The sequence below is a fragment of the Cryptotermes secundus genome, unplaced genomic scaffold (assembly GCF_002891405.2).
Source record: "Cryptotermes secundus unplaced genomic scaffold, Csec_1.0 scaffold142, whole genome shotgun sequence".
Classification (NCBI taxonomy): Eukaryota; Metazoa; Arthropoda; class Insecta; order Blattodea; family Kalotermitidae; genus Cryptotermes; species Cryptotermes secundus.
The window spans coordinates 144,712-165,991 of record NW_019743148.1 but is presented as its reverse complement, the minus strand read 5'-3'; the positions used below and the strand labels follow the sequence as shown (position 1 = coordinate 165,991).

General features: G+C 37.2%; 2 protein-coding genes and 1 long non-coding RNA gene across 9 annotated transcripts in view; 2 read left to right on the top strand and 1 right to left on the bottom strand.

The window, feature by feature from the left end:
* Nucleotides 1-9,982, top strand: part of LOC111873755 (nuclear pore complex protein Nup98-Nup96) — a 68,403-nt gene extending 58,421 nt beyond the window's left edge. For all 4 annotated transcript variants that reach the window (XM_023868702.2, XM_023868701.2, XM_023868706.2 and 1 more), the window contains 6 exons: nucleotides 1,984-2,250; nucleotides 2,813-2,968; nucleotides 3,093-3,248; nucleotides 4,850-4,947; nucleotides 7,162-7,405; nucleotides 9,193-9,982. In XM_023868702.2, coding sequence (XP_023724470.1) covers nucleotides 1,984-2,250; nucleotides 2,813-2,968; nucleotides 3,093-3,248; nucleotides 4,850-4,947; nucleotides 7,162-7,405; nucleotides 9,193-9,388 — 1,117 coding nt within the window. In that variant the 3' untranslated portion in view covers nucleotides 9,389-9,982. The remainder of the gene's footprint in view (nucleotides 1-1,983; nucleotides 2,251-2,812; nucleotides 2,969-3,092; nucleotides 3,249-4,849; nucleotides 4,948-7,161; nucleotides 7,406-9,192) is intronic.
* LOC111873757 lies at nucleotides 2,849-14,069 on the bottom strand. 3 transcript variants are annotated; one of them, XR_004514032.1, is made up of 3 exons: nucleotides 13,982-14,069; nucleotides 13,007-13,239; nucleotides 2,849-2,951 (listed from the first exon to the last, which is right to left on the bottom strand). It is a non-coding gene; the product is annotated as an uncharacterized LOC111873757 (long non-coding RNA). The 3 variants fall into 3 exon arrangements; XR_004514031.1 differs by lacking the exon at nucleotides 13,982-14,069 and adding an exon at nucleotides 13,870-13,950; XR_002844429.2 differs by lacking the exon at nucleotides 13,982-14,069 and having other exon boundaries at nucleotides 13,007-13,951.
* Nucleotides 14,070-14,498: 429 nt separating this feature from the next.
* LOC111873760 (cyclin G) overlaps nucleotides 14,499-21,280 on the top strand; it is a 12,796-nt gene continuing 6,014 nt past the window's right edge. The window contains exons 1-3 of one of the 2 annotated variants that reach the window (XM_023868709.1): nucleotides 14,499-14,637; nucleotides 18,263-18,439; nucleotides 20,704-20,841. In XM_023868709.1, coding sequence (XP_023724477.1) covers nucleotides 18,329-18,439; nucleotides 20,704-20,841 — 249 coding nt within the window. In that variant the 5' untranslated portion in view covers nucleotides 14,499-14,637; nucleotides 18,263-18,328. Of the gene's footprint in view, nucleotides 14,638-16,234; nucleotides 16,257-18,262; nucleotides 18,440-20,703; nucleotides 20,842-21,280 lie in introns of those variants that run through there. The other variant, XM_033755206.1, reaches the window with a different exon arrangement.

Here is a 21,280-nt window from a genome sequence, read left to right as displayed (position 1 = left end):
GTTTTATTGTAAAGAGAAATAAGTTCTTCCAACCAGCCTGCACAGATGGACATGTAAACAGATAGAAATGTATAAGGGGCTAAAGGAACATTAGGTCTTCATGGAACTTCTCATTTCAGATACAGATCTGTGTAAATTAGTGATGTTGTAAAAAGGGCATGAACAAATTGATATTTGGTATAAAAGTATAAGTGAGAGTTTAAAACAATAAAATCCAGGGTAGTTAACTCAAAAAGAAAAAAGTTGGGCATTTTGTATTTCAGACTGCCTACATTAGTAGGAATAGAAAATCAAGAGATTATTTTAGTACTGATTCCTTCATACATCCAGCCTCTTTGTGCATACATGTGTTAACATCTTAAGGACAGTGTTTTTTTTATTAACTGTGATTTGCTAATTGATGTGGGGTCATTCATACATAATGTCTGCAGATTTTATGTATTCAGCAGTATGTTTGCTTTTAAGATTAAATTAAGCTATTTGCAAATTTGCAAAAATACATACTATGGCTTGTCTGCTGAAAGCCATATTAGTTTAGTCAGAAAAGAAGTCTGGTACTAGATTGCAGCACTGTAAACACATCAGTGTAGCAACAGTTATGCACATGACAGTAGAGGACTTGTGGGAAGCGGTGTTCTCTGTGGGTCTGTGCAGAGACTTGTCTGAAGAATTGAAACACAGCTAATAGAAGGAAATCCTGTGTGGTGGCACCGTTGAATACCTCCACTGTAGCCCTGTGAGTTGTAGGAGTCAGTGAAAAGGGAACCCAGTGCTGGGGGGTATAACTGGGCCACCCTATTCCTGGGGGATATAAATACAAGGGCCTGGCCCTCCAGGTTGTGGGGGTCTCGAATATGAGTCAGTAAAATGTGGGACTCAGACCCGAGAATGACTGTGCTGGCAAGGACCAGTAGCAATTGTAAACAACAGACCCATCCTCTCTCATGAGAGAGGATGTTACATGAGGACTATAATTGCAAGTGTTCAGTTGAAAAGAATACTGGTCATGGGTCTCAGGGGGTTCAGTGCCATGATGAACTGATTAGCGGTAAACTGCCAGTCATAAAGTTACTCTGACTGTGACTCTGACAGATGATAGAAGTTAGTACAGAGTGGCTAGCAGTCTGCATGGGAAGTGAAAGCCAGTAGTAGCCAATGAAGACCAGATGCATCTAGGCAGTCAGTGACCAGGAGTTGCAGTCATTAGATGCAAGACATTCACCAGTCAGCGAGGACAGTAGCCATTGAATGTGGAAGCTGAGGAACTTATGACATTTGGAGCTGTACCAAGCAATGCCTAGTGAAGACACAACAGACTGAAAAGACTCATTATGTGCCATAGATAATTAGTGATAGTGCTATAATTATCTGTATTTACATGTTGTAAGAGTCCAATAAATCCAGTTACCAATCCAGACCCTGCATCTGGTCACTAAACATTTTACGGTATGTTTCATTATTCTTTTTTTAGTTGCCATTTTGTTTGTTGTACATTAATTTATTTTCTTCTTTTATCATCAGATATACAGCAAACATACTAAGTTTAAATTCACCGTAAACTGTTATATATCTTAAATTAAGAAAACTCCATGCTCTTTATAATTTTGTCATATGGAAAGTACTATCTTCTGGGGTGTCATGTTGTGTGGTCCATTAGAAAGCAGACAAGCAAGCAGTGAGGAGAGGTGCATGCTGGTTACTTATATGGTGTCACATTTCAGAAGACAGTAGTCATTGCTGTGAGAGCCTTAAGTCTCATAGTATTTTGTAGTCTTCACATAATTTCTTATAACAATGTTTTTTACAGTAAGCAGATTAGAAATTGCAGATGATTGGAACATCTTCATTCTAAAATGTATTCCATAAAACTGTTTTAGAATGAATAGGTTTGAAGCTCTGGTTTTAAGATATATAGTTCTCTTATGTGTTGGGGTAGGGCAACAAACTGAAAGCATAAATGTAAGTTGAGGTGTATACTTTTAGGTATATATGTTCCCCTGTAGCATCTGTTACTGATGCCCTGCTTCAATATGAGAAAGCATTTGGACCACCTGATATAAGGGATATATATGCAAAATGTCCTGACCCACCATATATGGAAGATGGTGTGGAACTTGAGACAAGCAGTGGACAACCAATATGGGATCTGTGCTTCCACCTGTTGAAACTCTATAGTAGTCGGTCACATCCATTAAACCAGCTGCTAAATCCTGCTACCCACACGTCAGATCCGTTGGATTATCGGCTGAGGTAAGTTGTAAAGGTGTACTAGGTTTGCAGTACAGTTTAAAAAAAGATTGTGATTTTAAGTATGACAGACCAAAGAAATAATAATAGGAGTAAAAAGTAAAGTTGTTCCTGTGCTTAACTAATTAAGCACTATGCCATGAAAGCATATGTGGGAGTGGATGTATAAATCCATGTTTTGTTGACCACGGCGCTAGCTGGAGGTGAGTGGTCAGCTTCAAACCTTGGCCGTTTTACCCCCAGGGAAAGAGCCTGTAGTACCCATTGGATAGGTGGCTGGGTGGGCCCCAGAGCTGGTCTGAATGATGTGGAGAAAAGAAAATTCTTTACGCTACCGAGACTTGAACTCCAACCTTGTGGTCAACCAGCCCATAGCCAATCGCTATGCCGACTATGCTTTCCCACCTCCTAAAGAAATAATCATATTTATCTAAATTAAAGAGGACTTCCAATCAGTAAGAATCCTCTACATGAGAAGCTTAAACGAAACATAACTGTTATAGGAAAAGATTATTTTATTTAACATATGACTCTTATGTACTGTAAGTTTCATGTTTATTTTCAGTTGGCTGCTGCAGCAGGTTCTAAATGCTCTTGGTTACTCTCATATGTCTGAATACTCATCTGCTCTTGTTCATACAAGTTTTGCTTCTCAGTTGGAAAGCCATGGTCTTTGGCATTGGGCCATTTTTGTTCTGCTTCATCTGAAAAATAAACAAAGGTTGGTTATTTTGAATTTAAGTTTGTTGTATATTTCACAATTGAGTGCTTGAGCTCATGGCAAAATATTTCTGCTAATTATGTCAATTATAATAAGCTAGATTTTCTCTGTTGACACTTTTCAGTCGAAAAGTGGCAGTCCTGGACATATTGGGACGACATGTTGATTTGTCAGATAATGAGGAATATCAGGACAGAGAAAATTTCCTTTGTGAACAGCTAAATATTCCTTCGCAGTGGATATTTGAAGCTAAAGCAACCCTCGCCTCAGCTTGCAATAGGTTAGTAAATAAATTTGCTGATTTTTACTGATGGTAGCCTGAAAGAAATAACTATATTTTGTAACCTATTTTGCCTTTTGTGGTTCTTGAGAATATAATTTTAATTCTTAAATTAGGGTTTGTGTGAAATGACTTTTATATAAATTATAATTGTTCTTTGCTTGGGAATTTTTGTCCTTTAAATATTTTAGTGCATGATGAAATCATTCTGCATTCATGTTATTTACTTATAGGTCAATGTGCTGACAGTTTGAATTTCAGACTACAGTGTACTGCCCTACCTCAACATGGCTTATTGAACTTAATTTGGGTTAATATTGAGCAGTTTGAACTATCACTATGAAATGCAAAATTTAGAGTAAAATTTTGGTGGGGAAATTTAAAGGGGATACCTTTGGAGGATAATATTGAACTGGATCTTAGGAAATACAGAGTATATGGACCGGATTCATCCATAAAATGATGGGAATTTGTTGACTAAGTGACTCTCAGCTTCTCAAGAATGACTACTTGAAGTTAGTTGAAGCTTCAACTTACAGATTTTTAACTGAGTCTTCATCTTACAAATTTCAGGTGAAAAATTAAATTCAGGTCTTTTATTTCATTAAAAGAAAGGCATGTGCAGTGATTTTTGTAAGTAAATTCAACGATCCTGAGTTCTTGAATAGAGTCTTTCTTCCAGTGAAGCAACTTTGTGCCTTAAACCATTGCAGTTGTAGAAATTATCCGAGAATCCTCATTCTCTAGTGGAGAAAGTGTGCAATACTTCATAGGTGAACATTTGATGTGGATTAATGCACAGTCATATTATTGCAACTGTACTTTTGTCTGCAATTTTGTCTTTTAAGAAAGAAAGTCATGATAATGAACTCAGGGGTTAAATGTGCTCAGCTGAATTTTGCCACAAATATTTGAGAAGCCTTATGCCAAAATTTAGGCCATTCTGTTATTAGAGGTGATAATGGTTATTTTTCCTTTAGAACTGTGATTAGGTCAGTTATTCCATGGTACTGTCATCTTTTTATTCCAGTGATTTAAGGAACAAAAATATATTATTTTAAAATGTTAGAGACAGAATATGCAATTTTTGGGGTACAAGAATGTTTTCTAGTGAAGAATATTTGTTTTGTTATTTTATTCCTGAATACACTGAATTTTTTATCGTGGAATTCGACATCTGAGGCGGATTGGTTTATTTTTCTTTTTCGTGTTTAAGTTTGGCTTGGGCAAATTATTGTTTTGTTGTTGTATTTTATTGATTTGATGTTTTAAGTTATAGTTTATTTGTACCGTGGGGGCTTATTTATTTGCTTTTGTAAGCTGGCTTTAATTGTTGTACCTTGTGTCTCAGGGTTTATTAATTTTTATTATTTATTTTTATTTCCCGATTTTGGAGGAGTTAGGTACTAGTTACTGTTTCATTAATATTGATAACATTTATTTGGTAGTGATATGTTAACTGTTTCAGGGGGTATCTTTTTCAGAGGATTAAAATTTATGTAAGCTCCAGAATAAAATGTATTTTTACTTAATTTTATCAAATGTGGAAGTATATGTAGTTTATTGCTATAATTTGTAATTGTACGTACCTCTCTTTACAGGCATAAGGATGCAGCATATTACTTGATCAAGGCTGCCCTTTGGACCAAGAGTCATGAAGTAATTATGAAATACATTGCTGCAGATGCTATAGTTAACGGTAAGGTTTCTTGTTTATATCTTAATTAAAGAAATTACTTGTTTACAATAACTGTCAATTTTTTAAGTATAAGAACATACCCCCCTCCTTGGTGTCTCCACCTTATCGTGGTGAGGGGGTTTGAATATGCCAAGGACCCTGAGAGCTATACCAGCGGTAGCGTAGCTACTGTCAGGGCCTCCCTTGCTGGACAGGTCAAAGGGTAGGCATCAGACGAAGAGAGACACCAAAAACTGATGTCGGAAGCAGCGTCATCAGCAGCGACTTGAAGCACAGAGCAAATGATGCTCGAGATGGTTCAAGTTCGTATAGCAACAGGCGTGACCAGAGTGGTTTGAACGGCTGTTGTACTGCGATGTGGAAAGCAAATGGAAAAACTACCACATTATCACTTTTCCTGGATAGTCTCTTTCCAAAAACAGAAGATCGCATTAAGTGGAGAAACTGTTTTGGAAGAGACTGTGGACCTGTCGTCTGACAGATTACTGATGATGATGATGAAGAACATAACTGACAGTGGACAGATGGGAAATGGCACATCTGTTTAAGTCTACCCAGTCAGGAAATGTGGAGGGCAGTTAATAACCAGTGTTATTAGATGCTGATTACTGGACAAGGTTTCTTTACAGTACTTCAGTTTTGTAACTTAAACATGGCAAATTAGTTGAGATAGTTTACAAGGTTGGGAAAATTGAACTCTAGTGTCAGTTTCGTTGATGTCAGTATGCTATTGAAAATTCAAGAATATGTTCACTTCTTCTGTGAGGCATGTGGAAAATTTGTTGTCACACAACAGCATTGTCAACTTATACAACACTTAAATTGAAGCAAGCATATTGTCACTGTTGTCAGCTTAAAAGATCAGCCAGGTAGACAATATGTAATTGGTAAGTCTTCTGCTTCCAGATTTACTACTCTTGCAGTGTCCATGCAAAAGGCATGTGTCTGCAGATTACCACTTTTTCAAATAAACGGTATACTCAGGCAAATGCTCCAGTTGAGTTAGCTTTAAAGAAAAATTTTCCACCTAAATGCTATGAAGAAGTGTGAAAGATTTGAGTATTGGGCGGGAAAGAAAATGTTTGGGCATCCAAAGATGAACCAGGAAATGCAAGTGGAAGGAAGGCAGCAGATATTATTATTGGAGTTTCAAAAAAGAGTCAAATGCTATCAGAGAAGTTATTTCTTCTGTCATAACAGGAAGTGTCTGCAGTAAATCATGCAACACTAGCACATGTTTTCAATTAAGCTATACATTCTCTGTGGTGAGATGGTATGAAATTTTATTTGTTCCTGCTAATTATAAGTTACAGTACATGAGAAAAGCAGCAGGAGGACTTCTGCTCATGTTTCACTAAGAATAAGAATTTGAAGTCATGTGAAATTTCGTTTTTATTAGAGATGGAAGACCTAAAGACTGGTAGTGACAGTGTCTTACAAGTATGCAAGATTGGTATCATGTGGTGTGGAATGTACATTTGTTCAATACAGATCAATCTTCTGTGATAACTGACACAGAATTATGATACACAATTTAAAGATGACTTTCATGGTTCACTACAACATTGCATCACTTTCTGTCTGAGGTACTCATGTCTCTTGGTGTTTTTTTATATAATCGAGGAAAATTTTTTAAAAGTAGTTTGGATTTTAAGATATTTTTTATACTTGAAGGCACATAAAAAATAAATGTTCTGTGATGTTTCTATCATCTAAAAATCTGTTCCCTAATTATGTACAATCAAATGAAACACACACAGTATGTATAAGAGTTAAAAGAGCAACACTGGCACTGAAATGTCATTTAACTTGAAAAAGTGTATAAAATAGAATTGGTTGTTAATGTTACACAAGGCCTATAAAACCCTTTCATCTTCTTTTCTCTGTCTTTAGTCTGGATGCTAGGAGACTGTATTATTGTTTATTATTATTATCATCATCATCTCTTGTCACAGGTTTATTTCCTGGTATTCCTTTTCTTGAACAAGTGATGCACCTCACCAACCAGGCTTCAAGCTTCGCACTGTAGCACTTTCCGTAGTATGTGTGATGTTCCCAGAATAGCTGTTTTTTGCAGTGAATCTCTGGAGTGCTTACCAGGAATTAGTTCCAAATATTTTCTCAACCCTCTCATGACTGTACCCATGGCTCCAATAATTACTGGTATCACAAAACATTTCATGTTCCACATTATTATTATTATTATTATTACAGAGAATTATAAGTATTTGCACAATCTTCTGGAGGCATTGGTTCCTGTGGAACGGAGCAGTACAATTTCTGGTTGGAATAATAGGGGTCAGCTGCTTTGGGACTACCTGAAAATTGTAGCTGAAGTGGATACAGTACTTGCTAACCAAGACCTTGCTGCAGGATACCAGCTGGAGAAGTTACAGCCTCAGTTGAGTGGCCTGTGTGCACGAATCAACATGTTGCCTTGTCCCACTGCCATGGACAGGTATGTAACATATACTTGTAAGAACTGTAAGCTTTTAACAATGAAATAACATAATTTCAAGCCTTCTGTATGTTTGCCCCCCATGTTATGAAACTGGAATGGATAATTTGTCATCCTGGCTGTAGAAGAATTGAAAACTTAATGAACTTCTGCCTGTGTAAGCTTACCAGTATCTCATGGTGTGTTCTACTGCACACCACCTTTAGAGCAGGTCTTTTCCATTTTTGCACAGTTTTGCCAGTACCTTTACTTTGTAGGAAGTATTCTTATCGACTTTTTCCTGTGACTGATTTCCTTAAGTGCCACCATCGTATCTTCTTTGATCTCTTACGGTGGTTGGAATTTGTATCACTTCAAGAGGACTTCCATTCTTCAGAGCAGGTAAGTAATACGTGGAGGCTAGGTCTGGAGATTTTGGAGGTTGTGGAAGCACATTGATATCATTCCTGGTCAGATACTCCTCTAACAAAAGAGAATGATGATGGGGCAGCCATTTTCTAAAATTAACAAAAATGAGGGTTTGTATTTGAGCTTGTCACAGAAGCCAGTGGATGCTCTGTAAATGGTCTTGACATTAAATTTTTCTAGAATGAACCCATGGTAAGTGATGTCTTAGTTATTGAAGGATACCCTTTTGGTTTTAGTTGGAGGGGGAGACGTAAGGACAGATAAGGAACACTTAACCAGAGCAAAGAGCTCAAAGGGACAATGTGGACCTTTGCTTCAGCAAATGGTTCTCTCTTTCAACACCTTTCTGAAAGTTGTGTTTGTACTGAAAGCTGTACATTTCAAACATTCCTTTAATGCATCCAACATTTATGTGGAGCTATACTTCATGGCATAGTGCTTAGTTAAAGCATCCAACATTTAGAATAGACTACTGCTCATGGAAGCACCAGCATTTTGACATATGCCTGTGGTCCAGGCATAGTTCACACAAGTTAAAAGCTTTCATTCTGAAACCATATCATGTTAAACGTGCATTATTAGAGGCAATGTAAACTTTTATCTGAGCATGGAAACTATTTCATACTATCATTGACTCCCAATAGAAGAAATATAATTATATTGTGACGTGGATGGCACAACGGGAAGTAGGGGTCACGTGAACTCTGCAGTCTTGCGAGTGACGTCACATACCCCCACCCCTTCCATTATTACACAACGCTCGGTAAACACTCCATCACCTCCCGCGGTGACATAACAGGGGACACCGCGGTTACTACGCGGCAATAAACAACTCTCTGCAGCGTTCCCCAACAACGCCTGTAAACACGATGTTACGCAACAGTGGTAGCTGTTGTGTAACTGTTTTCAGTGTTGTCAGTGCGGAAGCTACTAGAGTAGTGAGCAGTGAGTATTTAGCGAGTTACTAGAGACACAGTAACCAGTCAGTTTCAATCTAGAAGTCGCTGAGTCAGTTGCAGTCTAGCATTCACCGGAGTGAATGGAGAATCAATTGTGATACTGCAGATGGCAGTACTTGTGAAAATTGTGTAATTGTGAGAGTGAGTGTTCAATAAATTAGCTATATCCAATACAGCATGAAGTTATTTGTCGCGTGACATATACCCAACATGTGACAATACTGTAGTCAACAGCAGGTAAACAGGTATATAAAGTTTAGTTTGAATGGATTCCACCATTGGAAGTAACAACTCACAAGTGCTTCCAAGCCAAAAATATTCACATATCCCGAAGAAACCATTTCTAAAATTAAATCCGTCAAAATTCTCCTAAGTTTCTTCTCAGGGCATTCATAATACTAAGTGATGCTTTCTTTGCAGATTATGTCAGTCTGAAATTGCCAAACGCACAGTCCATGTGGTACGAAATGTGTTGCTTCTACAAAAAGGAGTAGGGGGAGTATCATCACGTGTGTTAGCCCACTTGGTGACACAACTTCCTCTACCTGAGGATTATGCGCAACAAGAACTGAGACAAGTGGTGAGCTCTTGTATGGCTGAGTTCACACCTTGTTGAGAAGACAGTGCTGCTTTTAATGTTGAAATTGTTCTGTTATGTTATGTACTGCTTTCTGTTACTTGATCAGTCAGTAGCAAGAGAAAAATTCATCAGCTTGCTCATATACAGGAAACTGTGCTTGTGATTCAGATTTAAATTGTGAACTACTAGGATTTGCAGATCATCCTGTGCTGAGGGTAATACCTTATTTCACAACGTTAAAATATATTACTCAAGATACTTCATTGTATCATTAACATTTCACCAAAACAGCACACCTATCTAGTGCAGGGACAGTTGAATGAACCTAATGTGTGTGAAGTGGTTATGTAAAAGTCTTACTTTAAATATTATGGTGATAACTGCCTCTGGGACAGAACCAGTGCCAGTGGCCGGAAGAATGTATGGAACGGATGATGTGTGTTGGGGAGTGGATTCATATTTTTTTCCTGTGTTCATACTGTTAGAATATGGACCATATATAATAGAAATGGAGTTCACTGAATTTGCATCCAGCTATGCTGTGACATGAGTTCCTCCAGCGCTTTTAATTTGTACTTTACAGCAGTTGAATTTATAATAAAGAAGGATAGTTTTCCTTTATTTCAAGTATGTCTAGTTAAAGTATTTGATAATGAACACATTTAATTTTTATAAAAATCCAGAGCTCTTCATTCATTAAAAGACTGAATTGTGTTCATCTGAAGAATAGTAACCTAACATTATTAACAAATTCTGAGGGATACTAAGCCTAACAGCATGTTTGCATCTGGATTTTCTGCCCTAATGAAGGTGTTATGTCATACATTCTTGTTTGGTTTCAGTGATGTTTCATAATTCAGAATGTTACTCTTAATAATTGTGTTACAGGATATGCAGATAGTTATTATAATCTCTTCAGTAATCTGTATATTCTGTAGATTATCATATAATCATGTTAGAACCAGCTGCAGGAAGTTCACTGTGGCCATGAAGGCTTGTAAAATGAATGCAGTCAAGACCGAAATTTGTATTGATTTTTTTATTTCCTTATGTACTGAAGAGAGTAAAATGAAACATCACTGTTATATACAGCAAAGCCTTGCATAATGAATATTTTAGGATACTGATTACTATAGTCCTCACCATTCCACATTTCGTTCTATGTATGCTCAGCTCATAGGTATAACACATTGTCACAAAACAACACAGATTAAGTAACTCCTCAGAGATGTGAAAGCTCATAACTTGAATCAGTGCAATCCAATGCACGAGGCAATACAAAATTACTTGATATACTGTTTAGAGACAAATTTTAAATGGCTAGCAGATGTTGGATACTAATGCCTTAACATTTGGATGGGAATAATAGATTTTATCCATAACTAATGTATCTTATATTATTATTTCTGAAAAGAGGAACATGTAATTAATGTAGTGTAGGAATGGGAAAATGGCACTATGTCATCACATTTTGCTGTTTTTTTATCCCGACTGCTGTCATTTCAATAGTTCATGAACCCAAATAAGCATAGTTCCTTGCATGTGGGTGATTTTTTATCGATTGTTTTAATGCTGATGTGATAACCTGTATTTCAAGCTGGATAAGTGTATGAGTTAATTAAACTTAAATTGATATAGTTTATTGAGGTGGGTGAAAACAGAAAAGCAAATCAAATCATGGTATTCCAAGTACCTGGTGAGCTAGTGTGATTTGGNGGGGGGGGGGGGGGGGGCAGAAAGTTGCAAAACGTTAATACATTCAGGCAAGCATTTTTGTGTTAAAAGATTGAGACTTTGCAGTGGTTGAATCTTTGTATACTGAAACATTTTAATATTACTATTTAAAATACCTAATATTGTCCTCAGCTGTAATATAGCTTGCATGGAGCTGAAAGCACATCATAGTTGGATAATAAGACAATCGCACATTGTAACTTGTATTACATTCTACAACCCAATGGAGGCAGCCACCAGTTGAGCTCCAGAGAAGTTCATAATTTTTTTATAAAATTCAATATTAGGATATCTTAGTCATGTCGAAATGCAAAGCAATACTTTAATAAAATTAATCTGTTGAAAGTTAAAATTTAAAAATGTTGTCTGCCTAACAGATTTTGATATTTAATACTGGTACTTGACAAATTTGGCCCTTAAATGACGCTTCAGTACATATCAGCCTTGAGATCAAAGCAGTCTCTACTTGAAGCCAAAATTATTTTTTTTAAATTTATACTGAATTAAAAAATCTTATTCCAGACAGCAGTAGTGCTCCAACTCAGTGAAGTTTTAATATTTTTCATACACTGGAAAGGGGGGGGGGTCTGCAGGTGTGTTGACTTTCTGTATATATAGTGCATTCGGTTAAGGAGGAAACTTCGCATCACCGCTGACCTGGCTCAACATTCCTCACAGATTGCTGCTGTAACTGCTGATAGCAGAATAAGTCATTAGCACTGATAAACACGCGCCGTTACAGTTAGTTACAGTTACAGTTGCAGTAGCAGTCTGTGAGGACTACTGGGCCCGGTCAGTGGTGTTGCGAAGTTTCCTCCTTGATTGAACGCCCTATATTTATGTGACAGTATTATACACACCTGTTATCAGATGTTCTTTCTGTACACTCAGGATTAGGAGATAAGAACAAGTTGAAATTCATGTTCAGAATTTTGGGTGTTTCCACATTCCATGCTAACTACATGTTATATTTCTATATTTCAGTTTTAAAGAACTGTAACAAGTCTGCCTTGTCATCTAGCATTTATATTTTTTCTCAGAGACATACATAATTGTGAGCAAATGCCTCTAGAGGTAATGAATGGCAGAGTGATGAAATTGAGATCTCTTATTATAGCACTGATTCGTGGCCATACTTTCTTTCTTCCTCTGATGTCTGTATTATCTTCCAAATTCTACATGTAAAAATATAATATCATGTACTTTTACATGGGTATAAGTTTCTGAATCCTGTCTGAAAAACCGATACTAACTGCAGTGGGAATCTGTTGCGCTGACCATATGACACCCTCTATCCGCAAAAGTTGGCACCAACTTTGCTGACAAGCGGCGATCGCTCGGTTGCTGTAGTTTGCACGTGAACTAAAGGCCACTGAGAAAGTTTCTGAATGAGTATTATATGTTACAGCGTTATGGAGTATGCTGTACGAGATCAGCTTTCAGATTCAAACCGTGTCATTTGTTGTCTAACCAATTAACCAGCCACTCATTTTCTTTACCCTTTCTGACCCTATATATACCATTTTTTTACCCATCCATAACATTCATTCTGATGATGGCAACTGCAACATTTGTTGAAATGTTGGAAGGACTTCGATAATGGGGCTAAAATCCAAAGCTCTTCTTATACAGTAGATAAAAATTACAGAAATGTAAGGACACATATTACAGAATATGATGTTATTAAAAGAGATAAATGATTTTTCTTTCTTGATGAATGTAAGGAAATGCTTGGATGTCACACTGATATTAATGAGAATATCTGGACAGAAGAAGAATGAAATAATATGAGGCTGCAGGAAACTGTAAAATGAGGAGCTTCAGAAATTTTACTCTGCTAAATATAATCAATATATTTTAACCTTTCTGAGACACAAGAAAACAAGGGATTCTGCATTAACTCTAAAAACAGCATCCTACCACACATCCTTATGTGATGCACATTCAAACCTTGGTGGTGGTGCACATGCAGCTCAGTGGCGATGAGACACACACATCCCATCCCTTGGTGGCTGATGCGCCGCAAGAGTCTTTCTCTTTGTCAGCTGGTCACAACAGGGATGAAACTTAATTTCTGAAACCTGATACTTCTATGATTTCCAGCCAGAATCACTATTCCTTGGTGGCTGCATGCCGGAACTACCACTGTAATGCTACAAACAAGTTCATCACAGTTTGAGCATATACCGCTGACAAAGAATTATAAAAATACATACCAATAAGGAAAGTCACCACCATAAAACAGACCATACTAAACCATCACAACACACAACCACAGAAAGAGAGAACATAACAGACGCCATTCTATCACAATGCTCCTTGCAATTTAATAACTGCTACAAGCAAGAAGAAGGGCTCACCAATGACAGCATCATCCTCTGCAAAATTTTCACAATTCCTAGATGATGACACCCCATAACGCAAACATCACAAGTGGAAGCTCTTTATGTCATGAATGCATAACGTGTGTACCCATAGTTGTCGTGCTCCATTGCAGTATAATAATTGTAAGATGATTTTATTTAATAATAAACTCATTTCAGGTAATTTTTGTTCAGCACAGATATGCAAAATTCTGCTTTTACTAAATGGGGAGAATTTTTGTTAGGTATACGTCTTCGATTTAGTCATCAGACTGCGCATTACTAGTCCGACAAGGGCATTTGCCATCGGTGTGTGCAAGATATGACTCGAAATGAATATCAGAAATTAACTACTTTCAAGGTTTTGTAATTTTTAAGTTATTATATTTTATGTATTTCTAAGAAGCAAAATTATCAAACCTGGGCATTTAAGGTTAACGAAACTAAGTTAGGGTTATGTATTTTTAAGGGCAACGTTCACAATACTATCAGCTGTTTTCGTTCTCTTCACACCATATGATTTTATACTTACATAAACAAACATCGACAAATTGACGGTGATGACGGTTATGACGGTTATTGCATCAGAGTGTACACCCTGCTTGCTGTTGAGCCAATGAGGAAGCGTTTCTTTGTATTCGAAAATACAACTTTGCCGCATCGGGCGAATCATGTAAATATTGACATAAGACATCAAACTAGAAATAGATATATAATTTTAGGAAATATGACTTCATATTTTTCAGTAAGTAACTGCGTTGCAATTATAAGCACAACCGCATAATATTAATTCCTTTCCAGTCGATGTTCAAACGTGACAACAGTGTATGTTGTTGGAAAATTAATCCCCTTTTAACACCGAATGCCCTCTTATAATGAAATGGGACATACATGTATAAAGAAGCATATATACCAAATTTAATTAATTACAATAAGCCTTGTTAGTTTAAATGCACACTGGAAGGGTATTTTGTGCATTCTGTTTATACACATATATGTAATATAAATAGAACTATATTCTATGCGCAGGAATGATAGAGGACACAATCAGCTGAGCCAAAGAAAAACACTAGACGCCATATTATTCAATACTGTCAATTTCAAACTCTCTTGATTGAAGCGCATTTAGAGACGTGCTTTCCAAAATTGGTTGATTAGTAAGAAACTAGTTACTTGGGACGCATCCGGGTGAGTATATGGAACCGTTTTCTCTCTGTTTTGCTATCAGTTTCTGAAATTTGTAGATGTATGAAATCCTTAACACTCCAGCTCTTTGCTGCAACGAGCAATAGTTAACGAACTTCCCACACAGATTTGAATAGGAATGAATAACGATCTCTCTTAATTTCTGCGAGAAGGAGACGGTATAACATTTTTTCTTTGAGCTTTCGAAACCGCAATAAGTATTAACTAACGAAGTTAATGGATTTGAACCCTTGTTGAGAAGCTGACAGTTGTGCAGCTACTCAAGAACTTCCCAACTTTTTATGGAGCTAGAAGGATCATTGCCGTGTTCCCAAGAGTCCACCACTGGTCCCTATCCTGAGCCAGGTGAGTTAAGTCCATACCACCATGACTCTAACAATAAGATTCGTTTGAATATTATCCACCTACTTACATCTTGGTCTTCCTAGAGGTTTCCTTCCTTCGTGCTTTCCCACCAATATCGTGTATGCATTCCTTTTCTCCCCCAATTCGTGCTGCATGCCCTGCATGAGATATCCTTGTCGCAATATTTCTAGTTATAACTGGCAAAGAGTACAAGTTAGAAACTCCTCATTTGTAGTTTTCTCCATGATTTTGCCCTGCATTCCTCTGCACTTGCAGAAAGTGATTTTAGCCCATCCTGAATGGTGGTTAAAATATTTCTAAGAGAAATTCAATAGTGTGGGTAACTACATAGACTTGGGCAGAAATAAAGGAACTGTTTGTGCAAGATATATTTGCACATGTTGTTTGGGCTGCAGTTGTACACGGTAGCCTAGATCTAGAAACGTGCAACCTTGATCATGTGTGACAGCAGCCATTTTAAAATAGGCCAGAACTGCTAGCTTTTTAACCTGTAAAAATATATAATACCTTGAATATTTTATATCAGATGTTAGGACTCTGTACATGTCTTGACAGCATGGGATGCTTTGAAATGATTCTTGGGCACTCAGCTGGCTATCATTGCCATATTTTTTATGTTTCATTAGGGGGGAGGGGGTAATCCTAGGACAGTGTGAGCAGCTAGACTACAGAATCAAATGGTAGGATTGTTGTGGGTGAATGGTGAGCTGGTGAGGTGGTGGAAGGCAATGGTAAGGTAATTCAGATTACGTTCTCAAGTTCAATTTTACATTATTTTTCAGACCTTGTTCAGGAACAGATCCAGTTTCCAAAACGTTGTGTTTTCTGTTTTTAGAATTCTGGACTCTGGATAAAGTCCAAAAACTCAGTAATTTTGAGTTTTTATGTAGTTTGAATTATCTTTAAAATCCATTCATCAAGAACTTTATTGATAGTATATAGTACAGTATAAAGATATTTTAGATCAAATTCTAATGTAATATAGCAATGTAATGTGTTTTATTAGCCAGTCACGGTAGCCGAGTGGTCTAAGGCATGTAGTGTCTTCGCTCGCTTGGAAACCGAGATCGTGGGTTCGAATCCCACTCAGGGCATGAATGTTTAGTTTGTGTGTGTGTGTTTATCTGTGTTTGTGTACAGGTAGAGGCCTTGCGATGAGCTGATCACCCGCCCAAGGAATCCTACTGAATGTGTAATATCTAGAAAAACTGAAGTGAACGGAGAAGTTCATGGAGGTAGGCCTAGGCCCACTGGGGCTTTAGTGCCAAGGAAAAAAAAAAATGTGTTTTATTAAAGGGAGATAGTGCATACAGAATTGTAATTGGGAAACCTGAAGGGAGATTTAGGCATAGATGGAAGATTTATTAAAATAAATCTTATAGAAGTAAGATGTTAGTGTGTGTGGACTGAATTGATTTAGCTCAATAGGTTTAAGTGTTAGGTGACTCCTGTGACCATGACAAAGAACCTTTGGGCCCCTTCTGAAGTGGATAATTTATTGAGAAGGTAAAGAAAAAGTAAAGCTATCCCTGTAACAGGCTGTGAAGCCCATAGGGTTGCGAGGTGTTGAGGCTGCCACATTTTCTCTAGAAAGTCAGCTCATAGATGGCAGCAAGGTTGTCAGCCTTATGCGCTGGCTGCCCTTTAACCCCAAGGAAGATTCCTGGTACTCATTTCTGTTAGAGGCTGAGTTGACCCCAGGGCCATAGTGTGGCTGGAAGGATTAGGTAAACTGAAAACGATCCACCTCATTGGGACTTGAATCTGCGACCTTCTGGCTTGTTGCATAGTTCCTCAGCCAACTATGCTACCGAGTTTAGTAACTATAAGTTCTCAAGAAGAACTCTGCTGCTTACATTGTAGTTATTTATTAAACCAAGTTAAATTGTAAAAAAAAGAAAAAACTTATAAATTTGTTGAAGCAAATGGAAACAGGTTTTATGAGAGCCACAAAGTTTCGTGTAGAAGTACGTCCAAGATTGTGTAATGAATTGCAAAAACAAGTGGATAGCAGTGAATTAATTTTTCTTTGTGCATTACTTCATTCTGTAAATTACATTCTACAGTATCATGAAGATAGATGTGTTTATGCCTTAACTGATTGTCCAAAGGAGAAACAAAATTTCTTTGTTCCATTGTGTATACTCAGAAGTTTGTTATGGAATTGTTTATCCAAAATTTGACAGATTCATCCAGCTGTGCATGCCAATAAAAGAGGCTGTTGTTTCAGAGAGATCTGCAACACACATTTACCAGACCTGTCATTTATTTTGATGCCTACTTAATGCAATATTTGCATCATCTTATATGCTGTCTATTGCCTTTTGCTAAATATGGTCAGATGACCAATAAACTTCTTATCAGGGGCAGTGTTAGGTTGAAATGAGGTCATATCCATACAAACAGGTGCTAGTAAATGTCATTGGCTGCTATAAAGTATTGTTCCGAGCATGAAGACATATGCAATAATTTATATATTGTGTAGTGACTGTTAAGTTTGCTTGTGTGATGAAACAAATATTTGTGTACAGGAAGTCTGTTTGCTCCAGCAGTTGTGTGGTTGAATGATCTGCATTTCTACACATTTTCATTCTGAATCCAGTGTGTTAACTTTACATGTGAATGGGTAGTAATACATATCTGGCGGACTCTCGCAGGACTGCATATTTAATATTTCATAGTCCTCATTAGGATTATTTCAGTAGTACAGGAGTTCAGTATATGCCTGTCACCGTGAAAGTTTTCTGTAAAACTGAGCAAGCTGTTATATAGTTAAACAAGAACTGAATAAAGAGAGGCACACATGAAGAGGACCCTTTGTGTGGTATTAGAATTGTGTTCTGCTGTATACCCTCCAAACAGCTGATCATCAAGCAAGTGTATGCAGAAGTGGTTTATGAAACGTTGCGGAGATTGTGAATGTTTCATCCTGCCATTTAGTCTTCTGTTAGCAGACAATATCACTTTCGATTCCTGCTTGGGGGGGGGGGTCAGATCATCATTTGTAACCTGAAACAAAAATGGAAAAGAGATGTGTATTGTTGCAAGTGACATGGACACAGTCTTCTGAAGTTTGCCACTTGAAATTAAACTTCTACGGGTAGGAGTAATTTAATTCTCTGTGATGTAGTAAACACTGTACGAACTTCTGATATGTTGAGATTTGAATGCTAGCGACTGGTATTTTTGGAAATCATGGTATGCCATGTGATCAGCAGTTTGTCTTGTGCTCCTGTTGCAGGTACAAGGCCTCATATTGGGCCATTCTTGAGGTGTAACTGGGGTCCAGTGAAGTGACATCACAGGAATGGACCAGGGCCAGCCGGATGCTATCCACCCCCTAATAACGAAGCTGAATGAGGCACTGGTTCTGGAGAATAAGTTCCAACCTCATCTGCAGCTCCCTAGTGTGTCCCAGGTCGAATATCTGTTTTGAGGCACTTTTTGTGTAGTGTGGCATAATGTTGCAGAATTGTGCACCAGGGCTCTTTCTAAACAATATCTGCCACTATCATTATTATGGAACCAGTCAATAATGCAACAGTATTTTTAACCTTTAACGTCCAAAGTGCCCCAATCGGGCCAGTGATGAGTATGGTTGTTGTGGCCAAAGTACCCTGATCCGACCAGTCGGGCATTTAAACTCTGCTAGTGGAAGCGCGCGCGCACGCACACACACACACACACACACACTACTAGTAGAAGCGCAAGCACAGTCCTAAATGTAGTTATTACCAGACAGACTTGAGTAAAATCCTAACAGAGAAATTAAAATGATACCAAAGTGATCAACAACAAGGAAGAATGTATGTATTAGTTATGCCCAAACTCATCCATGAGCCAGTACTTTTATTGCAGATTCTGCAGATTAATGTGTTAAAAATATATAGTAACATTCGATGTACATACCTTTTTTTTTTGTCATCTGCTTTATATGTATATATAGGCTGAAATGAAACTACAGTATTCGATTTCACTACGAACGCACGGAAAGCAGTCGCACCCTGTATCTCAGCCACGATGCAACTGTCTGTTCACAACCATAGAAAGGGCAATAATCTCTTGCAGCTATAACGGAAGGTCTTAGCACTGAAGACAGGACCCCTCTAGCTTTTTCTTGAATAGCCATGCTGTAATTCTTCCGTCCTTTAGTCAAAAGATTGGGAAATCTGAAGGGTGTAACAAAGACGTAAAACTTGCCAGCAGAAGACCAAATGATTTTATTGCTTCCATCTGTTTTATGACACCAGGGACTGCTAAAATATGTCAAATGTTACAAGGAGGATTGATTTTATAATGCAGAACAACTTGGTGAAGAACTGGGAAACCATTTTTACAGTATGCATCAAAATTAAAAGAAAAGAATCAAAAATAGATTATAACACTTTGTATATAGAAATTTTCAAATCTTATGTATGTGTAATAATATACGACACTATGTTCTTTGCTGATACAAACAAAATTAATTACATCCATTTATCATAAAAATTGTGTTAGATACAGCATTTTTAAACACAATGCTTAAAATTGATTAAGCGCCCTAACAGGAATGGACATTTAAACGCAGAAGAGCAAGGGGCATTTAAATGCGCACCAGCAGCAGGCATTTAAATAAACTCCAGCCAGCTCAAGCTTACCACCATTTCAAAAGTCCAGCGTTTAAAGGTTAACATATAGAAGACATCTAAAATACGTTTCTCACAAAAGTGTAACTTTAGTACTTTATGATGATGTTAAAATTATTTTTAATTGTTGTATAATTGATGGGTGCCATCATAAGGATAATGCCTCAGTGCAATGGGATGCTGAAAAAACATCTGCCACATATTTTATGTGAATATACCGTATTTACGCATGTATAGGCCGCACATTTTTTTGCCAAAAATTCAAGAGGAAAACTGGGGTGCGGCTTATATTCGAAATATTCGAAATCACACTTCATTTAAAAAAAATTATATTCATAATTATTTTGGAATAATTTCTACTCCTGAAATAATATTCCAAGAAAATGATTTTTTCTGTAATTTCTGTCTGAAAATTGTGCTGCGGCCTATACACGCGTAAATACGGTAATTTCATGATGTTCTAGTTTAATCAAAATATAATTCATTTTAATGTGGATTATGCACTGTAACAAGTGTTTGAATTCATGGCCAAATATGTGTGAAAGGTTTTGAGGAAGTATTTCCTGCTTTTCGTCAGTTCTTACCAATTATACTTTATTGACATCATTTGTGATGCATTGTTCAGGAGTTNCCCCCCCCCAACACCTGGTCCTATCAATGTGCAGTGGTGTTCATATTGCCGTTGAACTTTTTCCTTGGAGAAGAGCATCACAAATGATTATCTTGTCTGGGTTTAGTGGATGGCGCTCTGTCATATTGAGGAGGCACATCTTGGTCCAGAGACAGGCTCTTTGGACCAAAGTTTTCATAGTTTTCTTCAGTTCCTCCATGTAATGCTGGAATAGTATCATATTTTTCCATGACAACTTCGTGTGCTTTATTTTCATTATTCATGTTAATGTTAATGTGATATGAATGGACAGTGGCATAGCCGCGAAGAAATTTATTTTCCTGTTGACTTTTTAAATAACTGAATTTTCTTGTCATAGACTATGTGAAATGGTTTGTTAAGATTGTGGAAAGAATGGGAAGAGTAATGGTTTTGTTTTGTATTCAGGACCCAACTGAAATTACTACAGGTATCAGAGATGGATCTGCCCATGTCCTGCGCTGCCTGAAGGTGTGGTATGACTTGCCTTCAGATGTGCTCTTTGTTGCTATCAACTTCATGGATCGGTTCCTTACCAAGATGAAGGTAATTATTATATTAAAAAAATACAAAATTTAGATCATATGTTCTCAAACTTCTGTGGAGTATGCAACTTGTCTTCCAGATTTTCTAATACCAGTCATGTCCCTGAGAATAATTAATTGGAGGTGTAGGTTAGCTGATAATGAGTGTAAAGACGAGGTTTTGGTATTTAACTCTTTGACTGGCATGAAGGGTATTTAAATCTCACCCCTGTCCTGGCAGGCCCTTTAAACCTTATGTCGCTAAAATGCATGTAGTTACTTTTTCCTAAACAACTTCAACAAAAATTGGTTTTTAAAAACGAAATTTTTAGGAACTAATTAAAATACAATATTTTATGCAATAAATGCTTTTCCACACCTCTTTATTTGTTTTTCTTCGTGTGATAAACATTGAAACATGAAAGTTTGCAGAGAGCCACACCACAGCCTGCACACATGAT